Source organism: Bubalus kerabau, chromosome 12 (genome assembly GCF_029407905.1).
Source record: "Bubalus kerabau isolate K-KA32 ecotype Philippines breed swamp buffalo chromosome 12, PCC_UOA_SB_1v2, whole genome shotgun sequence".
In the NCBI taxonomy this organism is placed as follows: domain Eukaryota; kingdom Metazoa; phylum Chordata; class Mammalia; order Artiodactyla; family Bovidae; genus Bubalus; species Bubalus kerabau.
The window spans coordinates 52803826-52825050 of NC_073635.1; the positions used below are offsets into that span (position 1 = coordinate 52803826).

Genomic DNA, 21225 nt, shown 5'->3' on the forward strand with positions numbered 1-21225 from the left:
CTTCAATTCTCATGATAACCTATGAGGTCCCATTATTATCCCCATTTTATAAATGAGAAAAGTAAGGTACACATAGTCAAACTAACCTCTCCACAGTGACAAAGAAAGCAAAGTGTGCAAGTGGGATAAACCTAGGCAGTCTGGCTCAGAGTGCACGCTTTTAACTGCTGCACTATACTGGAGAGGTCCCGGAGAGGCGCTGTCATAGTAGTGTAGCTAACAGTTGAACTAGAGAGTTCTCATCGATGAAAAGTCTGCCTGTACATGGCTTTCATATTCCACGGAAGTATAAGTTGATCAAAACATACTTACTACTCTGTTTTAAAAATGGAGAAGCTTACCTCCAAATGACATCATACACAGGATCAAGACACACACCAAATCCTTGCAGGTCCTCTTGTTCAGAGTCATTAAAAGTTTTACAGCTCCCATCCACTTTATTTATCAGAAGACACTTAAATGGAGGAGGCTCTGATATAGAAGCAGGTACCAAGCCTTGGGGGAAAAAAATTACATATTTTAAAGATGCACTACCTTTTCATATTCCCCCAACTTATAAGCATTTCCTGTAAGGTAAGTATTATTACTATCTCCATTTAATAGATGAAGAAACTGAACTAAGACTTATGGGTTAGGTAACTAAAAACCTTTAAATAGCAGAATGTGGACTAAAACCTCAGGCTGTCTAAATCCACAACACAAGCTCTTAATTTCCATACTAGACCACCCTATTATATAATTATTCATGATATCATAGACACAAGTATAAATTGACACCTTGGTCTCAATGAAACTTTAAAGTCTGATTTATGTAATCTTCCATAGCGAAATTCTATCATTTATTTATCAAGAACCAATACAGAAAACTTCCTCTAATACAGGTTTTATACCATACAATTAGGCTCATATTCCCAACACTCTCTAGTTTATAAACTAGTCTGCTAATAATTCCATTCTTTCAGTGCATACATACATATAAACACAGACACTTAAAAGCTTCTTTTAAACTTCTTCAAACAGAAAGAAAACAAAAAGCTACAGGACAACATGTCATAATAGGGAAAGATGAACCATTTGCTTTCAGGGATCTTTCAAAGGGAGATTTGTTTTGGGGGAGGTATTACCTATAATGTGTTTACTGGCAAAAATTTCTGATGTAGCAAGCACATGAGAATTAATAAGTGCTTCATCAATTCGTAGGAAAGTCTGGTCCCCACTTGCGCCTATCCAGGTAGCTTTTCTTCCATATTTTGATCCAATGTTAGGCATGGGAGCTGGTTTTGCATTCCAATATGGCACATCCAAAATTGGTCTGCCCAGTTGTCCTTTCTAAAAGATTAAATAAATCACATTAACAACATGACTAAATAAATAATTTATAATTTTCCATAAAGTTAAAGAAACATTAGACAAAAATAGCTCTATGAGACATTATTCTTCATCAATTGCTGGCTGTTTCTTTCTTTAAATAAATGAAATTCACATGAAATTTGGACCAAACTTGGATAAAGAAGTAATTTCTATTATTCTTAGGCATTCTCCCCTTAATATTAGTAAACCACAAAAAATATATTAAAAAATTAATAATAAAGTTGAAATATTTTTCCATGTAAGGAATCTCCCTGAAATACTGTACTGTCTTTAACATCTAAGTGAAAAGTATAATAAATATACAATGTATTTAAGAAGTAGTAATACAAATCATTCATTTAAAAAGCCACTTTGATATTTTAAGTTGACAGTCCAACAAAACGTTAGTATTGAACTCAAGAGAAAACATTTTTAGGTAAAAGATCAAAAATAATGAATACTGCAACTGTGAATACAATTAGGAAATTACATCTTTCCACACATGATCATGTGTTAGTAAGTTACTTCATTCATGTTTCAAGATAAAGAGAAGAATCATTATGCTGTCTTAAGTAACTGTTGACTCACTTTAAAAGTATGGCTGTCCATAGGTTAGGGAAGAGTAACAGGAAGTTTCTCAATACTAAGCTGGTAGCTGTAAATGAACGCGAATGTTGGACTGGTAAATATTCATCTACCCCCCAACTCAGAAGCTCTCTCTGACACTCTCTCTCTGTTAGCATTACCCTTTCCAGTGCCCCCTGGGTGGCAGACAGTGCTGCACCACAGCAGCCAGGGATCACTACAAGTAATGTGAATGAGAAACCACAGCAAACCCCTCCCCCCCCACCCCTGCCCAAGACCCAGGGAGCCTGGAGCACTGCAAATGCTGTGGCTGAATTCTCTCCCAACTACGAGGTTTCTAAAGAGTCCTACCATGCCTTCAATACCACACCAAGAAAACAGAGCCACAAACTGCAAAAGCAATAGAGCTTCAATCTCTGGGCAGAATGAACAGAGGCTCATGATCAGAGAGGCAGCACATGATCAGAGAAGAAGCCAAGAAATTTCAATGTTTATGCTCAGCTTCTTTCAAAGTCTATCCTTATTTTTTGACAAAACAGCAGCATAAGAAACGTGTCCATCATATTGAGATATTTATTATACTTCTGGAGGAAAAGAAATTATATTTTTCATTGACTCCTGACATAAATATCTATTCCCCTACTGTCAACCAACTAATTCGAAGAAAAGCAGTCTAAAAATATGGCAGGTGCCTGGACAGCCCCATGGGATTCAAAACATGGTTATAGATAAGCCATATTTAAACACACAGAGGTTCACGCCTAGGGCTTCTGGGGCTAGGGGACAATAATGACTGTCTGATTCTAAGTATTACTATTCACATTCCTTCCAAAACAACATAAAACCAACACGGAGCAAAGAAAACCACACGTGATTCAAGCCTTCAGCAGTATTAGGAAACAGTGGATCTCACAACTTTTAAGTTACCTGAAACCAGAGGAAAAAACCAAAGTTTTCTTCACCCACCTGCCTCTACAAGCCCTGGGGGGCCAGGGCTGAAGAGGAGGTGCTGGGGCAGGTGACGGGGCGGTGGCCGGGGGGGGCTGCTGAGCGGGGAGTGCAAGGCACAAAAGGCTTCAGAAGGAGAACAGAAGAGAAGAGCTGACAAAATAATTCCCTCAAGGGGAAAACCCAAACCTTGATGTGAAAATGCTACATATGGCAAGAACTTGAGGGTTCTGAGCACCAGCCACAGGAAAAAGCCTTCAAAGCAGGGCCATTTCTCACCCATCAGGCTGACACAAATGAAAAGGTATGACAGACAACACATTCTGCTGGCAAGGCCGTGGAGAAAGAGGCACTCTCACAGACTGCTGGTAAGAACGCAAAATAGAGGGGAAACTATCTCACAAAACTACCCAGGTGTTAGCCTTCAACCCAACAATCTTACTTCAAAAAATTTATCTCAGAGATACACCTCTAACAATATTCATTGCTGTTGTTGCAAAATATTAGAAAGTACTTAACTGTCTAAGTATAAGAAATTGATTAAATAAACTACTATGTGTATATATATATACACACACACACACAATATACTATGCAGATGTAAAATATGAATTATGAAGATCTCTATGAACTGAGAAGGAATGACTTCTAGAAGATACAGTAAAGTGAAAAGACAATGTACAGAAGAGTATATATAAAATGCTACACTTTGAAAAATAAAAATGGAGAAATAATTACATATATATGTGTATATACATATACACACATACTATATTTTTATCTATGTCAATGCAGATACAGATAGTGTGTATGCTTATTGATTAATCTTTAAAATAATAAACACAGGAAGGAGAAACTGGAAAACAATGATCTTCATAACCAACAAGCATGGTGTGAAGGGGAGTAAGGTACCAGAGATGAGGGAGGGAATACACTAGGGTGAGAACACCATTTTTTCACAACTTATCTTGTGGAAACATGTTAAGTTCTACACATTCAAAAACTAAAACTACATCCAAGGATGTGTGAGGAGGGATCCTTAAACTTAAAAGCAAACTGAAATGGTGCACTGGATCACAGACCACTCTCCATGGAAGTCTGAGAGCTCCAAGTTGGGAGGACACGCTAGAGGTCAGCAATTAAACCAATGACCTCTAGAAAGGCTGGGAAGACAGTTACAAGAGGGAGAAGAGGAGTCTGACTCAGCAACTCCTTTCATCCATCTCTTTTCTGCCATACCTTGGGCATTCCTGGGGAGCCTCACTCATCGTTCAAGGCTAAGTTATCTCCATGCCTAAAGGTCACCCTCTTCTCCCCCTCCCTGAGATCAGATCTTACTCACTCTAAGGAGATGAACCCCGTCCCAGGATAGGGTGAGACAAAAGGGACCAGGTAAAAGGTCCTGTTTTCAGGAACAAGGAAAGGAAGGTGATCCTTGACTGTCGTCACTTTTCATAAAGAATCTACTAGCTCTACCTACTTTCATCCACATTAAATAAAGAGAGAAATAGAAAAGGAAAACAAACGAACCCAACTCTATTCCAGAAGAATAAAACAACCCCACTGAAAGGGTATGGGGAGAAAGAACCAAGTAACTTATGAACACAGTAACTTAAGAACACAGTACCTCAGGAACACAGTATTTGACTGTATACCTTCAGTCCTGGGGTAGGACAAGGTGGGGTGGGGTAGAGGGGTGGGGTAGGAGCAAGAGTGACAAATCCTGAACTCTTTTTAGTGAGTTTGTTTTTATAGTAGTGTGGGAAAAGCAAATACAAAACTATTTTAGACATATTTTAGGACTAAGTAAATGAGAAATAAATACACTGATATTGTTGGGAGCCAGGAAGAAGGGACATAAATATGAAATGGGGCAAGGTAAGAAAGAATCGTAGGAGAATGGGCCGGAGGAACCAGTGTGGACTTCTGATTTCTAGAACACACACATGTATGTATGTCTGTATGCACATACATGAGCACTGGCGATGCAGTGAACACACCTAGTGCTCAGCTGCTGTCCGGTAGTGCTCCCCGCTAAAAGCAACCTCGGTTTTCAGAGCAATAGCTGATTCTAGGACTCAAACAGATAAGCCTGGAACAACTTGTTACGCCAGGAAGTAAGGTAGTACTAAAAAAAAGTAAATAAATAAAAGAGGCATGTTATCAGAACACGGAAGCTGGCGTGAAGGATCTCCCACTGGTGAAATCTGAGCCAATCTAAACGTTCAAATGATAAATTGAGTACAGTAATGAATAAAAAAGAAATACGCATGTCGATACTAATAATAAGATGACAAACAAATATTAAATGGACTTCTGCTTACACTAAAACCCAAAGGGCTGACAGGTGAATGTGAGGAGGTGCTGTGGTTGGAGAAATCATCATTTTTGCAACCACTATAGTAAAAACTGGTTCAGGCAAGAACAATCAACAGATGCTAAATCTAGAGGGAAATTTGGAAGCAGGTATCTTAAAACTTAACAGTGTCAATTCAAAAATTGCTTATTAGTTTTAAGGGAAAAAATTCTAACTATGCAGTAGTGATATCAAACAAAATCCTGTAGGTGATCAAAATTTCCATCACCAATGAGGGGCAGGCGGGCCTTCTGTGCCCCCAGATGGCTGTGATGCCCTGAGAAGGACTCAGCACCACTCACATGCTGTTTTGGTCTGGAATGCACCACCTGCATCTAAGCATGAGGAAATACTAGACAAACAAAAATGAGGAACGTCTTCCTGGGGGAAAAAAAAAAAAGTACCACATTCTTCAAAAATGTCAATGTCATAATAAACACAGAAAAGGTGTGAAAATGTTAACAGACTAAAGGAGGCTAAAGAGTCATAAGAAATAAATACAAAGCCTGATCCTAGATTGGAGGGGGGAAAAAAGTGTCAAAAAGGAATTACCAGATCAACTGACGAAACACAAAACTATTTAAGAGTAAAGGATCATGATGCATACAAGTTATTCTTAAAGGACTCAAGGAAAAAAAAAAGTTTTACACACACACACATACAGAGTGTGCGAGAGAGAATGAGAGCATGAGTATACAAACAGTAAAGCAAACAGATCAAAATGCTACCAACAGGTGAAGTTGATTCAAGAGTACACGGGCATTTTATGCATTACTCTTATTTTTGACAATCTTTCTATAAGCTTAAAATCACTTCCAAATAATAGATTTTTAAAGTTCAGATTTACATTTAAAAAAAAAAAATCAAGAGTTGCAAACTGCATTCCAGAGACTTAGGTTATAGAGTTCTGAATAGTTACCAATATCACAGATGGTATAGGTTTTTTAGCACAGTATTATTAAGCTTTTCCTTGATTTCTCCTATGCCCAAACTATACAAAATTCTCAGATTATTTTCTAGTTTTGAAAAAAGAGAAAGAGCAAAACAAACAGGCCAGACAGAAGTTGAGAGGAAGAGGAAAAAGTAAACTATAATTCTAAAAAAATCTAACAAGAAAACTGGGCCTTTAAAAAGTTCTAAAATAGAAATAATTCCACAAGTTAAGAAAAAAAATGATTCTTTACAAGCTAGTTGGGAAAGAAGGTTTCAATGACAGAAATAAGCTCTAATGAATGCTTAATAGACTCTGATTTGGAATAAAACATGTCCAAATCTAACATAGCTGTTAAATTTAATAAATTCTAATGCTACACTGGAGAAGAAACTAATTTCAAAGCAAAGTTCTTTCCAGTTTTGTGTACGTTGGATATGGAGACAGGAAATATGCACGTGCAATAATCATACAAGAATTTCACCGAAACCAGAAAGAACAGCTAATGTAGACAAATTGTAAGGCAATGGTACAATGCAACATTATCAATGCTTAAAAAGTTCCTTACAGAAAAGCTTCCGAATGTGAAGACCTGTCCATCCATTAAAAGCGCTGCCGTGTGGTTACTGCCTGCGGTAACTTGTGTGCTAGGGCCTGGCAATGCTTGAACAAGAGTGGGACATCCCCTAGGTTAAAAAAAAAAAAACATTTAGTCAATTTCTCTCAAGACTCAACTGAAATAAAGATCAATAAACAACGCAATAAAAAAACAGAAGAGATAAAAGGCACTAATAAGAATATTCATCACACACTTACTTCGGTACTATATTACGCCTATCTCCAGTCTTCATATTAGGTATACAAAGACGAGAAAGACACAATCACTGACATGATGGAGATTCATAAAAAGATTTCCTGAATTTACTACTACTCTAACTATGGACAAAGAATTATTATTTTTTCTGAAAGACTATACCTACGTTTGTTTTAAAAGAAAAAAAAAGTTAACTTATAAAGTGAATGGTAAGTCAGAGAGCTCTACAAATATTTGTTAAATAAAATAAAAATCATGCGCTGATTTACCCGGAATACAATCCAAGGACCACACAAAACAGTTTTATGTCTTCCTTTTTACCCTTTTCCCACTGAATCGTCAATTAACTTGTCATCTTCTTTTGTACCTTTTTCCACTGCACTTTAAGTTTAGATTTTAGCATACAGAGTACCTCGTGAGTCAGAACACCATATCATGAGCGGCCCCACAGCAGCGGCTGCAGGCTCAGACCCTAAAGCAGACTGCCTGGGTGTGGGTCCCAGCTCCACCACGCAGCAGCAACATACCATGACTCTCAACAAGTTACTCATCCTTTTTGAATTTCAGTTTTCTCTTCTTTTACATGGAGATAAAACTAAACTGTGTTTACCCCATAGGGTTCCTATGTACAAAAAAGAAGCTCATATATGCCAAGTGCTTGGCTCAGTGATTGGTACACAGTTAGTAATTAATAAATGGTAACTATTATGACAGATGGCATCCTTGGGTCTGTCATATCTGTTCTTGTAATCACCCTTATATCACCTTATTTATCCTTTATTAACCACTTTCAATAATCATTATGTATAAGAATAATCATCACTGTAGAAAAAGTCCACACATAATAGGAGAGCTCTGTTTTTGAGATGCTGTAACACTTAAAAATTTTTTTACTTACATATAATATATTTTTAAATGGTTATTCAGGCTGCAATGAAAAATGAATTGGGAAGAGGCAAGACTAGCAGCTGGAAACCTAGTTAAAATGTTGCGATAATCTGGATGAGTTATAGTGAAGACCTGAACTAGGACGAGTGTGAATCAAAAGGAATGTTTCGACAGCTCTGTACGGAACAGAACTGACTAGACTCTGGAAATGGCTGATGGAGGTCGGGGGTTGGTGGTGCAAAGAAGATTTTCTGCTTAAGTAACAGGTAGATGGTAGCAACATTCACTTAAGACAGAGAATAAGATCTAGGAAGACAAGGAGAGAAAAGAGATAGTTTTCACTGCAAGTTTCTTCTATAATTTAGGTAGGAACAAAGGAAGAAGAGCTCACAGAAATCTAGGACATAACAAAGAATGAACTCTGGGAAAATGTGCTATGGAGAGAGTCATTTCAAGAAAAGAGAAATACTGTACACGCTGAATACCTCAGAGCCAGAGACAAATGACCACTCAATTTTGCAAGAAGGAAGTCTTTGGTAGAGGCAGGCGAGATCCTATGCAGCAAAGGAGGCACTCACAGAGGGGTCAGAGACTACAAAAAATCCCTTCAAAATCTCAGCAGGAAAGGCAACCAACAGCTAGAGGGAAAAAGAGCTGAAGGGGAAGCTCTGTCCTTTTTAAGAACTTGCATAAACTGAAAGAGAGAGTAAAGACAGGGGATATGGTTCAGAGAGGAGACAAGAAACAGAATCAGATCCCCGTGGAAAAGGCAGAAAGGCCTCAGGGTGGGGACATGAGCAGGCCCCCTTTCAGTGTAATGTGAAGAAGGAGCGAAGGGGAAGTATGGACGCAGGCAGGTGTGTAGAGTCGCTGGGCTGAAGAACTCCCCATCTAATGTTTTTATTTTTGCTGTGACAGGAATAGAGGTCAAGGGCTAAGAGCAAGAAGAAATGAGTGAGAAGATTTGAAGATTATGCAAAGGGTATCATGGTGAATGGAAGAAAGAGAAACCTAGACCAGAAGTTTTTAACCCAGATCCAAATGACTTACAGGAATTCTAAGAGTGGGCTTCAAGAGATTTGTGAAACTTTTAATTTTAGAAGCCAACTTTTAAGTGTATATCCTTATGTCTGTTTTTCTGAAGAGAAAGCCCATATCCTTCATCACATTCTCAAAAGGGCTTCAATCAAATAGCTCAAAACTAGAAAACAGGGGGATCACTGCCTACTGCAGAAGGACTGACTGAATCTATAAATCATAACAATCTGTGTAAGTACAGTGATTTCCTTTTCTTCCAGAAGTCCAAGAAATACAAGTAGACTGATTCATGCTTGAAATTTTGTCACACCTTAGCATCAAGATCAAGAGAGTGAGAAAACTGAGGATACTGGTAAGGGTAAGGGTGAAGAAGATAAATGACAATCTCAGACTTCGGCTGTTAAGTGATACTAGAGACTAAAAAAAAAGTAGAGGGCTGCAGAGAATGAAGTACTGATACAGTCAAACACCAAGTAAAGCAACGCTAAGTAACAGAAGAAAAATTTGTCATCAGATTATGTGTTGTTTAAACGTAAACGTTGTTTAAACATTTAAAAATGAAATATTCAGAGTTAGAGCTATCCATTTGTGGGTCCTGGGAATGACCGCCATGAATATGGAAGTAAGGTTCACTAGATCTAACTAAGGTGTCAAGGTGACTGTATTGTACAGGACCATTCAGGAGTATGGTAAGACTCAGATTGGGAAAACACTGTGAAAACTACATTTTCAAAGAATGGAAGGCGGGGACTAACAGCAAGATGTGTAGTAACAAAAGCGGAGGAAAGCAGAATGGCTCTACCTCCAAGGAGAAGTCGTTTCTACCTGAGGACACAATAGTATGGCTAGACTGAGTGGTTCTCAAATCTGAGGTACCATGAGCTTTCACAAATCAAGTACCATGCCAAAGGACTGTGTGGTGAACTACAGGGCTACCCTGGTGGCTGTCAGTAAAGAATCTGCCCTTAATGCAGGAGACCACCTACAGTGCAGGAGACTTGGGTTCTATCCCTGGTTGGGAAGATCCTCTGGAGAAGGAAATGGCAACCCACTCCGGAATTCCTGCCTGGGAAATCTCACGGACAGAGGAGGCTGGCAGGCAACAGTGCACGAGGCTGCTAGAGTCGGACATGACTGAGCAACTAAACCACCACCAAAGCCCTCACAGAAATGTCCGGTTTGATTCAAACAAAGAATTATTGGGAAAGTTCCTGTAACTGTTGATCTGTTTGCAGTTTATGTGGCATTTTCATATAAAATATATCACTGATTATCAAAATAATTCTATGTATACATCTGATGTGCTTTAAAAAGGATTTTCCCAAAGTTGGTGGCATTTCTTCTAACAAACTCTTTCATGATACTAGAGTCCATTTATTAAATTATTTGGTAAACAGAGGAAGAACTGGAAACAAAAATTACATCTGTATGTGTATGCATACCAGGCATTTTGCAGACACTATATTAATTCTTTAACAATCCTACAGGATTATTTAAACTAAGGCTTAGTAAATTACAGTTACCTAGTTGGTAAGAAATGAAACAAAGACCTAAACCTCGTCTAAATGGTTCCAGACACCATGATGTGTAGCATACTAACACAGAAGGAGGATTTATTAAAGCAAGGAAAAGATGAAACTCAAAAACATTAGAAGTATCAAGATTCTACTGGAAAAAAAAAAAAAAGGAGAATAAAGGCATCTAAATTATACAGTCTCTTTCCCAACATCCAGGTTTAAGTTTACAGAAAATTGTAAAAGAATTTGTAATTCAGAGATTTAGAAGTATACTGAAGACTATTAAAAAAAAAAAACAAAGAAGAGGGCTGAGTGAATCCTCAGAAGCTTTTCGACAATCCCTTTTGAAACCAGCAACAGTAACAGCCAACATTTATTGAGCATTTACTATGAGCTAGGCGTGCTAAGAAAACAACACTATTATCTCCCTGAATTCTCACAACAACCTTCTGAGAGAAATATTTATTCCCATTTAAGAGGAAGAAACAGAGCCACAAAACAGTTAACTAATTTGGCCAAGGTCACACTGGCACCAAGTGACAAAATCAGGCTCGGTGATTCTGGCAGGAGAACACATGAAATAAAGAGAACACCAATAACGTGTTTCTACCTTCAGCACATGCACACTACAATATTTATCTTACATTCATCACACATTACTAATGTGTGCCATACAATAAATTTCAGTTAAAAACACTTGATTACAAGAAACTTAAAAAAAAAATATCTTCCAACTCTATTTCAACAAAATATTTATAAATGTTTTGCTTTGTGGTAAGTTAGTTAATAGGTATGCTATTGAGGCGTTGTTCCCTCCATACACACGGCCAACTCCTTTTGGAATCTGTAACAGTTCCTGACTCCTGCCTTCCAAACCCCACACAGATCCAGACAAACAGAGTAACTAGAGTGTTTACAGCACAAATGGTTTTGACTGGTTTTCGTTTAATCCACCAGGTACAACTTTTAGGTCATATTTCATTGCATGCCCCAGCTTGACACTACCCACAGCGCATGGAATCAGCCTTCCAGTGACAACTCAATCAACAGAACCAGGAGTGAAAATTTACATGTTGGGAAAGAACAACTTTGGGCAGTTAAGACAAATCCCACCAGAGTTTAATCTCCTTAAAAAAACCTAATTATTTAAACTTCAACATTAAAAGCTATCCTAGTTCATGAAGATATAGTCAAACTATTAAAAATACTTAGCATATTGCTAAGATACTGTCGCCTGAGCAAGTCACTGCAAGGCAAGGTATGGCTCAGTGGGTGATAATCAGGACCAGGGGGCAATGTTTTTAGGTACCCTCTTCATTTGAAAAGCTGATGGGAGGTCCTTCCCTTTCATAAACAATTAAACCTCAAGGAGGGGTGGCAGAGTCTTGCACTTATTCTGTTCATTCTTCACACAGCACAGTCACCTGAGGGTTGCAATTTAATCATAGATATGATTTTCACTACTTCCCTCCCACTCAGTCAGGACCAGGAAACACAGCTATCTGTTAACTCTTTTCTGTGGAATGACATCCAAGTACAAAGTCTGATTTGTGAAGACGTGCCCCCCTTGCTGCACACATGACTGATTGCTGTCTCATGTCTAACTGTAAAGCACCTTTCCCAGGTTATGTCATGACTCACAAAATAATTGCCAGCTAAGTAACAATGCAAAAATGATGAAGATGGTAATAATAATAAATCCTCTTCTGGGTCATGAATCTTCTATGAGAAACAGAACAAAAAGCTTCCAAATTCTTCTCCCAACATATTATAAGCCCTGTCTCAGCCTCTGCAAGACTGATGGTCATTAACCTGTGAAACAAAATATCTGCTGCCTCCTAAAGCCTGTAACAGTAACTGCTCAACCCTGCAAAGCCACTGATACTCTGTGATATCCAATGCCCAATATATAAATGCCATATCCAGTGACATTTGGTAAAGTAATTCTGTTAAAAAACTTGTTGCTCTTTCCAAGCACAATACTTGTCACAAAGACTGTGCTGGTTTTATAAATGTCTTAACAAGTACCAAATGTATGCTTCACTTGTGTTTTTAGTGAGAAGTTGAACTCAATGATACCTCAATCATCTCTTTTCATTAGTAACAGCATTCATCAGAGCAACTAAGGACATTCCTTCCATCCTCATTTTGTGTGCGCCGCACTGCACATAGGTCTGACCCTGCCCTCTAGGATGCACGGTGTTTCCTTAATCCTGGAGGCACACTAGAGCGTCAAGAGCTTTTAAGGAAAAAGTGATGCTAGCATTCTATCCAACGCTTGTGGCCACCATCTCCCACTCCGAATGCCCACCTCTCCACAAATGCCTCTTAAAAATTCTAGACTTAGAATCCAGGCGTAGTATTTTTAAAGTCCCCCAAGCAACTCTACTGTACAGCCAGGATTAAGGATCCCTGGTCTTTACTATGTAAATGGTATCATCCCTGCCACAGTAATGCAGTCATTTCAGAATAAAGTAAAAATTCTGGATTTTATTTAATGACTGGAGTGACTCAGTGTATGTGAGTGAGAAACCATGCAGTTCCAATTGATTCTGGCAGCTATCTTATGAATACATGGAAGAATTAGGCAAGAGCAGAGAGACAAAAAGAAAGGTTCTGTGGCAGACTGGATTGGTGAGTCATGTCTAGCCTGAAACGGCCCTATATCTCCCAGACTTACAAATAATCCTGGTATCAGTGATGGGCAGCCACACATGGGGGCCATTCAGATCCTGAAGACCACCTGCTGCAGAGGGACAAGTGACTGACAGGAGATGTTTCCTTGGGTCCACGAGGCCATTCTTCCCCTGGGAAGCTACCAGCTTGTGACTGAGCACTGTGAAGGATGAAAGCTGGCCCATCCTGCCCATTGTGGAACTCTTCCAAAAGTCACCTTGGCTTGAGGACACCCCACTGGCCTGGCTAAAACTCAGTCAGAAATGCACTGTAACCTAATTCTTCCTGTCCCATTCTTCTTCCCTCTTTCCTTTCACAGGGGTCAGATCTACCTCAGGCCAATTCCTGTTCTCTTCCCTTTCACAGCAGTTTTCTATCAATAAACCCTCTGTACATCTAATCCTGCTTTAGCATCTTCTTGGAAGATGTGAGCTAATAAAGATGAATTTTCTATACTTGTAACCCAAAGCACTCTCATTGTACTAAGCAGATATGGACTCAGCTGCTGTGATGAAAGTCAAGAAGCCAGGACTTAAACAAATAGAACTTCTGTCTCAGGTAAGCACCCAAGTATAAGGAGCTGTTGTAGAATTTCCATGGTGTCACGGACCCAGACTGTTTCTACCTTGTGGCTCTGCCATTCTCAATACACAGTTTCTAACTTAGGACTGCTGTGATGACTTCTCCAGCTCCCACTGTCAGGCATGGACTCCAGGCAACAAGCAGGGAGGGGAGACAGAGAAATGGAAGAGTATCCCCCTTCCCTTTAACAGTGACCCAGAATGGCACACAGCACTGTAGTTCACACGGCCACACCTTGCTGCAATGGAGGCGGGAAAATGAAGCCTTTAGTTTCACGGTTATGTCATCAACTCAAACCTTATTACCAAATGAGGTAGGGAAGAATGAATAATAAAATATGTCCAAATAGTCTCTACCACAATTAGTTCTTCACTATTCTAGATAAGTCAAAACAGTTTCTCTGAGTGACCATTTTGTTTGAAAATTATTCAAAAACTTTGATGACATCATGTTAATATTAGGCTAAAATTTTAAAATAGATAACATCAAGGAATATGAATATATCCTTTGCTGATTTATTACAATGCCATTTGGGGAGAGTCACTGTCTTTTCTATTGCCATGAACAGCCTTTAAGAAGATATTAATTCTGAAGAATATAGTGGGATTTCCTGATAATCATAATCGCTCTTACATTTTAAATGTATAAAATGTAAATCAACTTTTCTCCTAAAACATAAAATCATTTGTCCCTACAAAAGCATTTAACCACAAAATCAAGAACTACCAATAATTTACGGGCCACGCTTTCCAAAACAGTGGTATAAATACTATATCAAGTGTAGAAATATATATTTACAAAGAAAAAAGGAAAAAAGGAAAGAAAGGAAGGAAAAAAAACCACTTTCACACAAGATGTTAAAGTACCTGGAATTGACATCTCCATGTCCGAGCTGCCCATGTTGCCCGTACCCAAATGTGTAGACGTCGCCATTTTCCATTAAAACCACTGAAATCAAAATTCAGAGCTTTATTTTTTCATTATATGCATTTTATATTTCTATCACAAGTATACTGAAAGCAGTTCAAGTTTCACTATTTTTAAAATTTTTAAAATTTGTAGAGCCATTAAGAATAGGCAATAGAAGCAAAGACATTTATATTTAATGAGAAACAATATAATTTTAGTTCTGTAAAATATTTTTTTATAAAAATACATAATGTTTTTAAAACATACACTTTAAACTTATAAATGCCATTTAATAACACTAATAAAACATTGGTCTGAGTCAACTGTTAAGTTTTTTTATAATGAGTAACTACATATAAAATATTCTCTCCTATCTAGGATAATTATATATATGTAGAGGGTATGAGCTCTGCACGATTATGTACAACATCAGTATGTCTGTCAGAACTTTAATATCTGTCAATGTCAATCTGTCAATATCTTACCAAATAAGGAAATATATTGAACAACAAAGAAAGAATTTTTTATTTTTATAAAGGTTGAATAGTACAACTTAAGCTATATAACCCAAATACCAATGATTTAGTAGGAATTGAAATACTTTCTACATTTAAAAAAAGTTTTAAATGTAAAATTTAAAAATTGATATTTTCTTATAAATATTGCACAATAAAGCTGAAGTAAGATGTATGGTTTTTGCAAATGCTTTAACAGCAGATAAAATTTTACATTTATAAAATTAATACACTGTACTGGTACAAAACAGTTTTAAAATTATGTTTTAAAAAGCTCTCAATAAAGTAATTTGTGGATGTAAATTTCCCACTGAACAGTAACAAAGCTTATGTACAGCTTATAAAAAAAATTAGAAAATTATAGTTTAAAATTATCTTCAGGAATTTCATGACTTGAATTATAAAATCAGTCCATCAGAAGACAAATGAGAAGTCAGATCTCTAGACAATCATTCCACAGATTTAAAAAGGATTGTCTAATAAATATGCTTTCATAAATTTGAGAGACGCTATAGCTTTTGACACACGGTTAACAGGCTACATTTGTCTAAACTAAACAAACAGGCTATTCAACACAATTGTAAAAATGCAGTTATACCCTAAAGTTCCAGCTGCTACCTGAGTGGTGAAATCCACAGCTGACTTGTACTGCCCGGAGCTCACAGTCAAATCGAACGGAGCCTGGGGGGTATGTTGTGATTTTGCTTGCATCCTTTTCTCCTCGTTCTCCACTTCCATCTGCAAGTGTTATAATTTGTAATTAAGCCATGACTCATCTTCAAAATAAAATTTTAAATCAGTTTACTATGGAAAAACAAGAAAATGTTAAAAGGAACAAGCGAGAAGGATCTGTAGCTGTTAGAAGTGATAGATCAAGAATCTACCTGCAAAGAAGCCAATTTTGAAAATATAACCTATATATTTCTGTTGGCAAAACACTACTAAATCAGTAAAAACACAGATAAGGCCTGGTTACAGATAAAGCCTTTTAATCTAATCAGTTATGTGATGTAAATGGGTCATTGAGTTATAGAAATAACAAAATTCTACATGTAAAGGTTTATATGGGAAATTTTAGTTTGTATAAAAAATAACTGCATGCAAAGTCATTTAACAACTGTTTTAAATTTAGTGATACTGTTAGTGCTAGTCATTAAAAAAAAAAAAATTCTAGCTGACTTGCAAATCACTTAGATTTCCCAAACACATCTTAGGAAGACTACTCTGTCCACCAGTATTGCTAAACTCAGTTGAACCTTAAAAAATTTATAAAGATCAAACAGCTTTATCCAATTATTGTAGTTCAATGGTTTCCTGTCAATCATTTCATCTGTCCCACCTTGACCCTCAGCCAGTCTGCTTTGTGGATTTCTTCTGGCCCCCAACCACAACTCTCAACCAGACCCTCTGCTTTTATTCCTTCTTTCTTCCCTTCTTCTTAAATTCCCTACCATAAACTTGCTTTAAGACCCTTCCTCCCCCCGGTTTCTACATTAACTTTAAATAGTTTAGCATTTTAACTATAAAATTTAAAAACACATTCCAGAACATAACAACTTTATTTGGAATGTGTAAATAAGAAAGGTAACTGAACTTTCCTAGCCTAATACTACAGATGAACTAATATGACTTCTATATCATAAAGATTCAAATTCCTTACACATGGAATAAATGTAAATCTGAAAAGAATTTCAGGTCAACTAGCTTAAGTTAATTGCTTTGTGATACAGTAAATCTAAGTAAGTGTCTATAATATGCAGATACACGTGTGGATCTACAGACACACATTTTAAGATAATTCTGTACTTTTACTGCCCATTTTAGAATACTAAACAGAATAATATCATTTCATGTTCATGTATACTTTCCTTACTCTAATATTTCTAATCTTAGTAATATCCAAGGTAAGACAAAACTGGCCTAAATTACGAGTTCCATTTCTATAACTAAATGACTTTAGCATTTTAAAAAGCTTTAAACTCTTTACAACACTAGGACAGTAAAACCTCACTAATTCGGAATAACACATGGCATATATGACTTACTGGAAAGGTCTTAATTACAGAACGTTTAAATAAAAATTGTTTTATTACCTTCAAGCAGTACAGATTATAGATTAAACTAAATGCTACAATAAATAAAATGTGGTTACCTACATTATAATTCAAAATAGGCCTATATTACATAAAAATGTACCATAAACATGAAAGTCCTTTAACATACAAGAATTAATTGCTGGACCCAGAGGCTGAAGGCACGCTGAAGGAATCCTTCATTTCTTGAGCCCTTGGTTTGAAAAGCTAGTGATTTTAGACAGGTTTCCCCTTAAAAGTATGGCCCTGAAAATTCAGAGGAAGAAGTTATTTTGAATTTTTACTCAAAAAAAAATCACAAATACTGCATCTGAAGTATCATAAATTCTGAATTAGTGAGAGGTTTTACTATAAAAGGATAAAGAATAATGATTCCTCTTTTGCTAAATAATCTAATATAGGTTTGCCAATTAAATCTGCAAGAATGTGTACTTGTGTATGGGATTAAAAAAAAAAAAATCACATTTAGTTTCACTCTACCCAAAATGCAATATACTTTTAGTTCAAAGACTCTTCATCCTGGAAAGACAGTGGAATGATAAAGTATAAACAAGGGCCTACCCAAAAAGTAATAAGCATCTTCCAGAGACTATTTAAATAAGATGACAGATACATAAAACCTTTACAGCTTTATCTCAACTGGTAAAAAATATTTTATTATTAAAACCAACTCTGATTTATCATAGAAGACAAACTGTGTTCATTTAATTGTGCCAGACCTAACTATATTTAATGCTACACTTTAATTTCAGTTTCTATAAATTTATTGATGCCTAGTTAAAGCTTTCACCTTTGAATTTTGGCATTTTGCCCTCTCTCTTGAATATAGAGATTAAATATAGATACAAACCCCACAACAGAGACACAGCATCAGGGAAAGAGGGAAAAAAAGCCTAGTAATTTACTGATTAAAATCACAGTGATTAAATGAGTAGTAATGACTCTCATTTAGAAATAAAAAAATAATAATAGAAACATTTTGTTCATCTAAACAAAACTTTTATCTATAAAAATGATTTGTCAATTATTATAGATGGTGAAATATTATAAGAAAAAAATAGGGATGAAATTCTTGATCACTAGCAGCAGCAGTGACAGAGGTTTTAATATTTGTATCTGGAATTTTATGTCAGTTAAAAAAATAAGTACAATTCTAATAATTTAGAAATTTACAAAAGTTTATCCAAGCAAAAAGATACCTAACCAGTCAAGAGTATAGTGCAAATTCAAAAATTAGTAAGTGAAATTTAGCAAGGTTAATCCTGCTCAAATTCATTATTCAGAAAAGTATTAATGAGGAGAAATAAAATAAACCTCAGATTTTTAGGAAAGTTAGGCCTAAATATTCTTATAATTGCCCATTTAAGCACATCTATCTTTTCCCTAATGTGAATATGCTCATACATATATCACGTGATATTAAAACTCTGATAGCTGTAAAGTTTTGTCTCTAAAGTATAATACGTATATATACATTATATACGCTTATTTGTGTACACAAACAGAGGAAAGAAGATTCAGTATCTAAAAGACTCTACCCTTAATTTTAATTTAAATCTATACTTTTTGGCTAATCTTATAAGCATGCATATTGCTGAATGTATCACAGAAACAGTGAGTACTTGGAACAAAATCACTAAAATAAAACAGCAAAGCAGTAGTAATATCAATTTGCTAAGTATCTCTGCCTGAACACTGAAAATTTAAATAGCACAGTAGATAAGTGTTTTTGGGCGCTGGAACCTAAGAGACTTGGATTGGATCCCTGGCTCTATATATTCATTTGCCAGTTTTATGAAAAGTGGATGCTGGATCTTCTCTCTCTTTTAAAAAATTTTTCTTTTTTAATTTTGATACTGGATCTTTTTAAGTTTTAGTTTTCCCATCTATAACAACATGGCACATTACATCACAAGCTTCTTGTGAGAAATAAGTGCAATAATGCATGAAAAGTGCTCAGTCAATATTCACTACTGTTGCTCCTCCTAATCAATTTAGTAATCTGATGATATAGATATCATTATTCCATTTTGCAGTTGGGAAAACCAAGGCTTTAGAGCGGTTAAGTAGCCAGCCCAAAATAATAAATAGTAGAGCAGCTTTAGAAATTGATCAAAAATAAGGGTCACATATTTTACCACCATCAAATGGCTGACATCTTAAATCTTTTGATAAAATAAACTAATCACACATTTAACAAACCTCAAATTTTGTACCTTTAAGATAATTCTAAAAGAGAAAGCAAAGAATTCAATTGGAAAAATTTAAGCTACTATTCATGAAGAATTTTTATTTGCAAAGAATATATATATATACACACACACACATATATATACACTCATATATATCAATTTAATTTTCATATCAACATATTCAGTTTGGAATTATTATTCCTATTTTTGAGATAAGGAAACTGAAACCAAAGAGGTTAAGAAATTTATGAATGGCCACACAGTTGTAGTAAATGAAAAATAGGATTAAAACTGAGGCCTAATTCCAAAGGCCATATTTCCATTACACCATACCACTTCTCTACAGAAAATAGGTGTAAAACACAGAGATGATTTTGTGAGTGCCTTCAGATTTTCATGTCAGTCACTTCTAGACTATCTCTAGAACAATTTGAATGTTCCTAACTAAGAGTAGTACACTAAAATTTTTTTTTCTATTTAAGGCACTGAATAGCTGAAACAAATGTTAATTCAGCTAACTGTTTATAATCTATAGTTACATTCTTTAAATACTATATGTTATACGGATTATATGTTCCTTGTATTGATTCAGTCTTACACACAACTGGCCTCTGGTCAAAATTCGCCTGAAAATTTGACAGATCCTGTGACCTTCTCTGAATTCTCTCCGATCAGCCAGAAGCTTTCCAACTTTCCATCTTATAATTCACTCCTGTTTACAATGAATCCATAGTTCTTACCCTCCACACACCCCAACAAGAAAGTCACAGTCTAGAGGATTTAAATCATTATTATCCTACAATCTGTACCACCAACATAATTAAAATGTAAGGTGAACACAACAATTAATACAGTGACTTTCTCAGTGGAAGATAAATAGAGTAAGACACAAGAGAAAAAACAAATTTACACAGGAAAAGAAATTTATTGAAAGATTATGACTATATGCAGCAAGAGTAAAAGCAGTGCCTGGCAAGGGGGTTAAATGATAGGGACAGGAAATGCAAAGGGAGCAACAAAAAGCAAACCTGTGGGTTTACAGTGAGTGGTAAGTTAATACCTTCCACATAAAATGGAACACCATTTGATAATATATTACTTACACTTTAAAGTCGTTTGGTGGTAAAGAAATGAAACTACTTCACTCTATAAAACCAGACAATCTGATGATTTAAAAAAAAAAAAATGACCCTACACTGTAATACTACAAAATCAGTCCTTCCAAAGAGGTTGCTACAGTCTCATAAAATAACCCTGTTACAGACAAGATGAAAGTTGAAAAGTTTCTATAGCTAATCAGTGCGACATCATAAAAAGTCTGTTTTAAATCTGTAACCTTGGTCTTCTTTAGCATTTATTTTAAATTCTGGGAAAAAAAAACCCACAAAGATGACTGTCTATAACATACTAACATGGAGCTGAAAAAGTTTTAAACTGCTTATTGAAATGTAAATAGTGAACCTCAGGTAAAGTATTGGAGAACTCTACTTTCATATAATTGGTGAGAAAAAGACCTGATAAAAGCTTCTCTAATACTGATGCTAAGTCACTTCAGTCGTGTCCGACTCTGTGCAACCCCTTAGACGGCAGCCCACCAGGCTCCCCCGTCCCTGGGATTCTCCAGGCAAGAACACTGGAGTGGGTTGCCATTTCCTTCTCCAATGCATCAAAGTGAAAAGTGAAAGTGAAGTCGCTCAGTCGTATCCAACTCTTAGCGACCCATGGACTGCAGCCTACCAGGCTCCTCTGACCATGGGATTTTCTAGGCAAGAGTCCTGGAGTGGGTTGCCATTGCCTTCTCCGTCTCTAATACTGGCACAGTGGAAAATAT

General features: G+C 36.4%; 1 protein-coding gene across 11 annotated transcripts in view; it reads right to left on the bottom strand.

The window, feature by feature from the left end:
* Positions 1–21225, bottom strand: part of MYCBP2 (MYC binding protein 2) — a 260797-nt gene that overhangs the window by 139270 nt on the left and 100302 nt on the right. For all 11 annotated transcript variants that reach the window (XM_055542695.1, XM_055542698.1, XM_055542697.1 and 8 more), the window contains 5 exons: positions 15728–15847; positions 14552–14633; positions 6739–6856; positions 1125–1329; positions 342–495 (listed from right to left, as the gene is read on the bottom strand). In XM_055542695.1, the coding sequence (XP_055398670.1) occupies positions 342–495; positions 1125–1329; positions 6739–6856; positions 14552–14633; positions 15728–15847 (679 nt within the window). The remainder of the gene's footprint in view (positions 1–341; positions 496–1124; positions 1330–6738; positions 6857–14551; positions 14634–15727; positions 15848–21225) is intronic.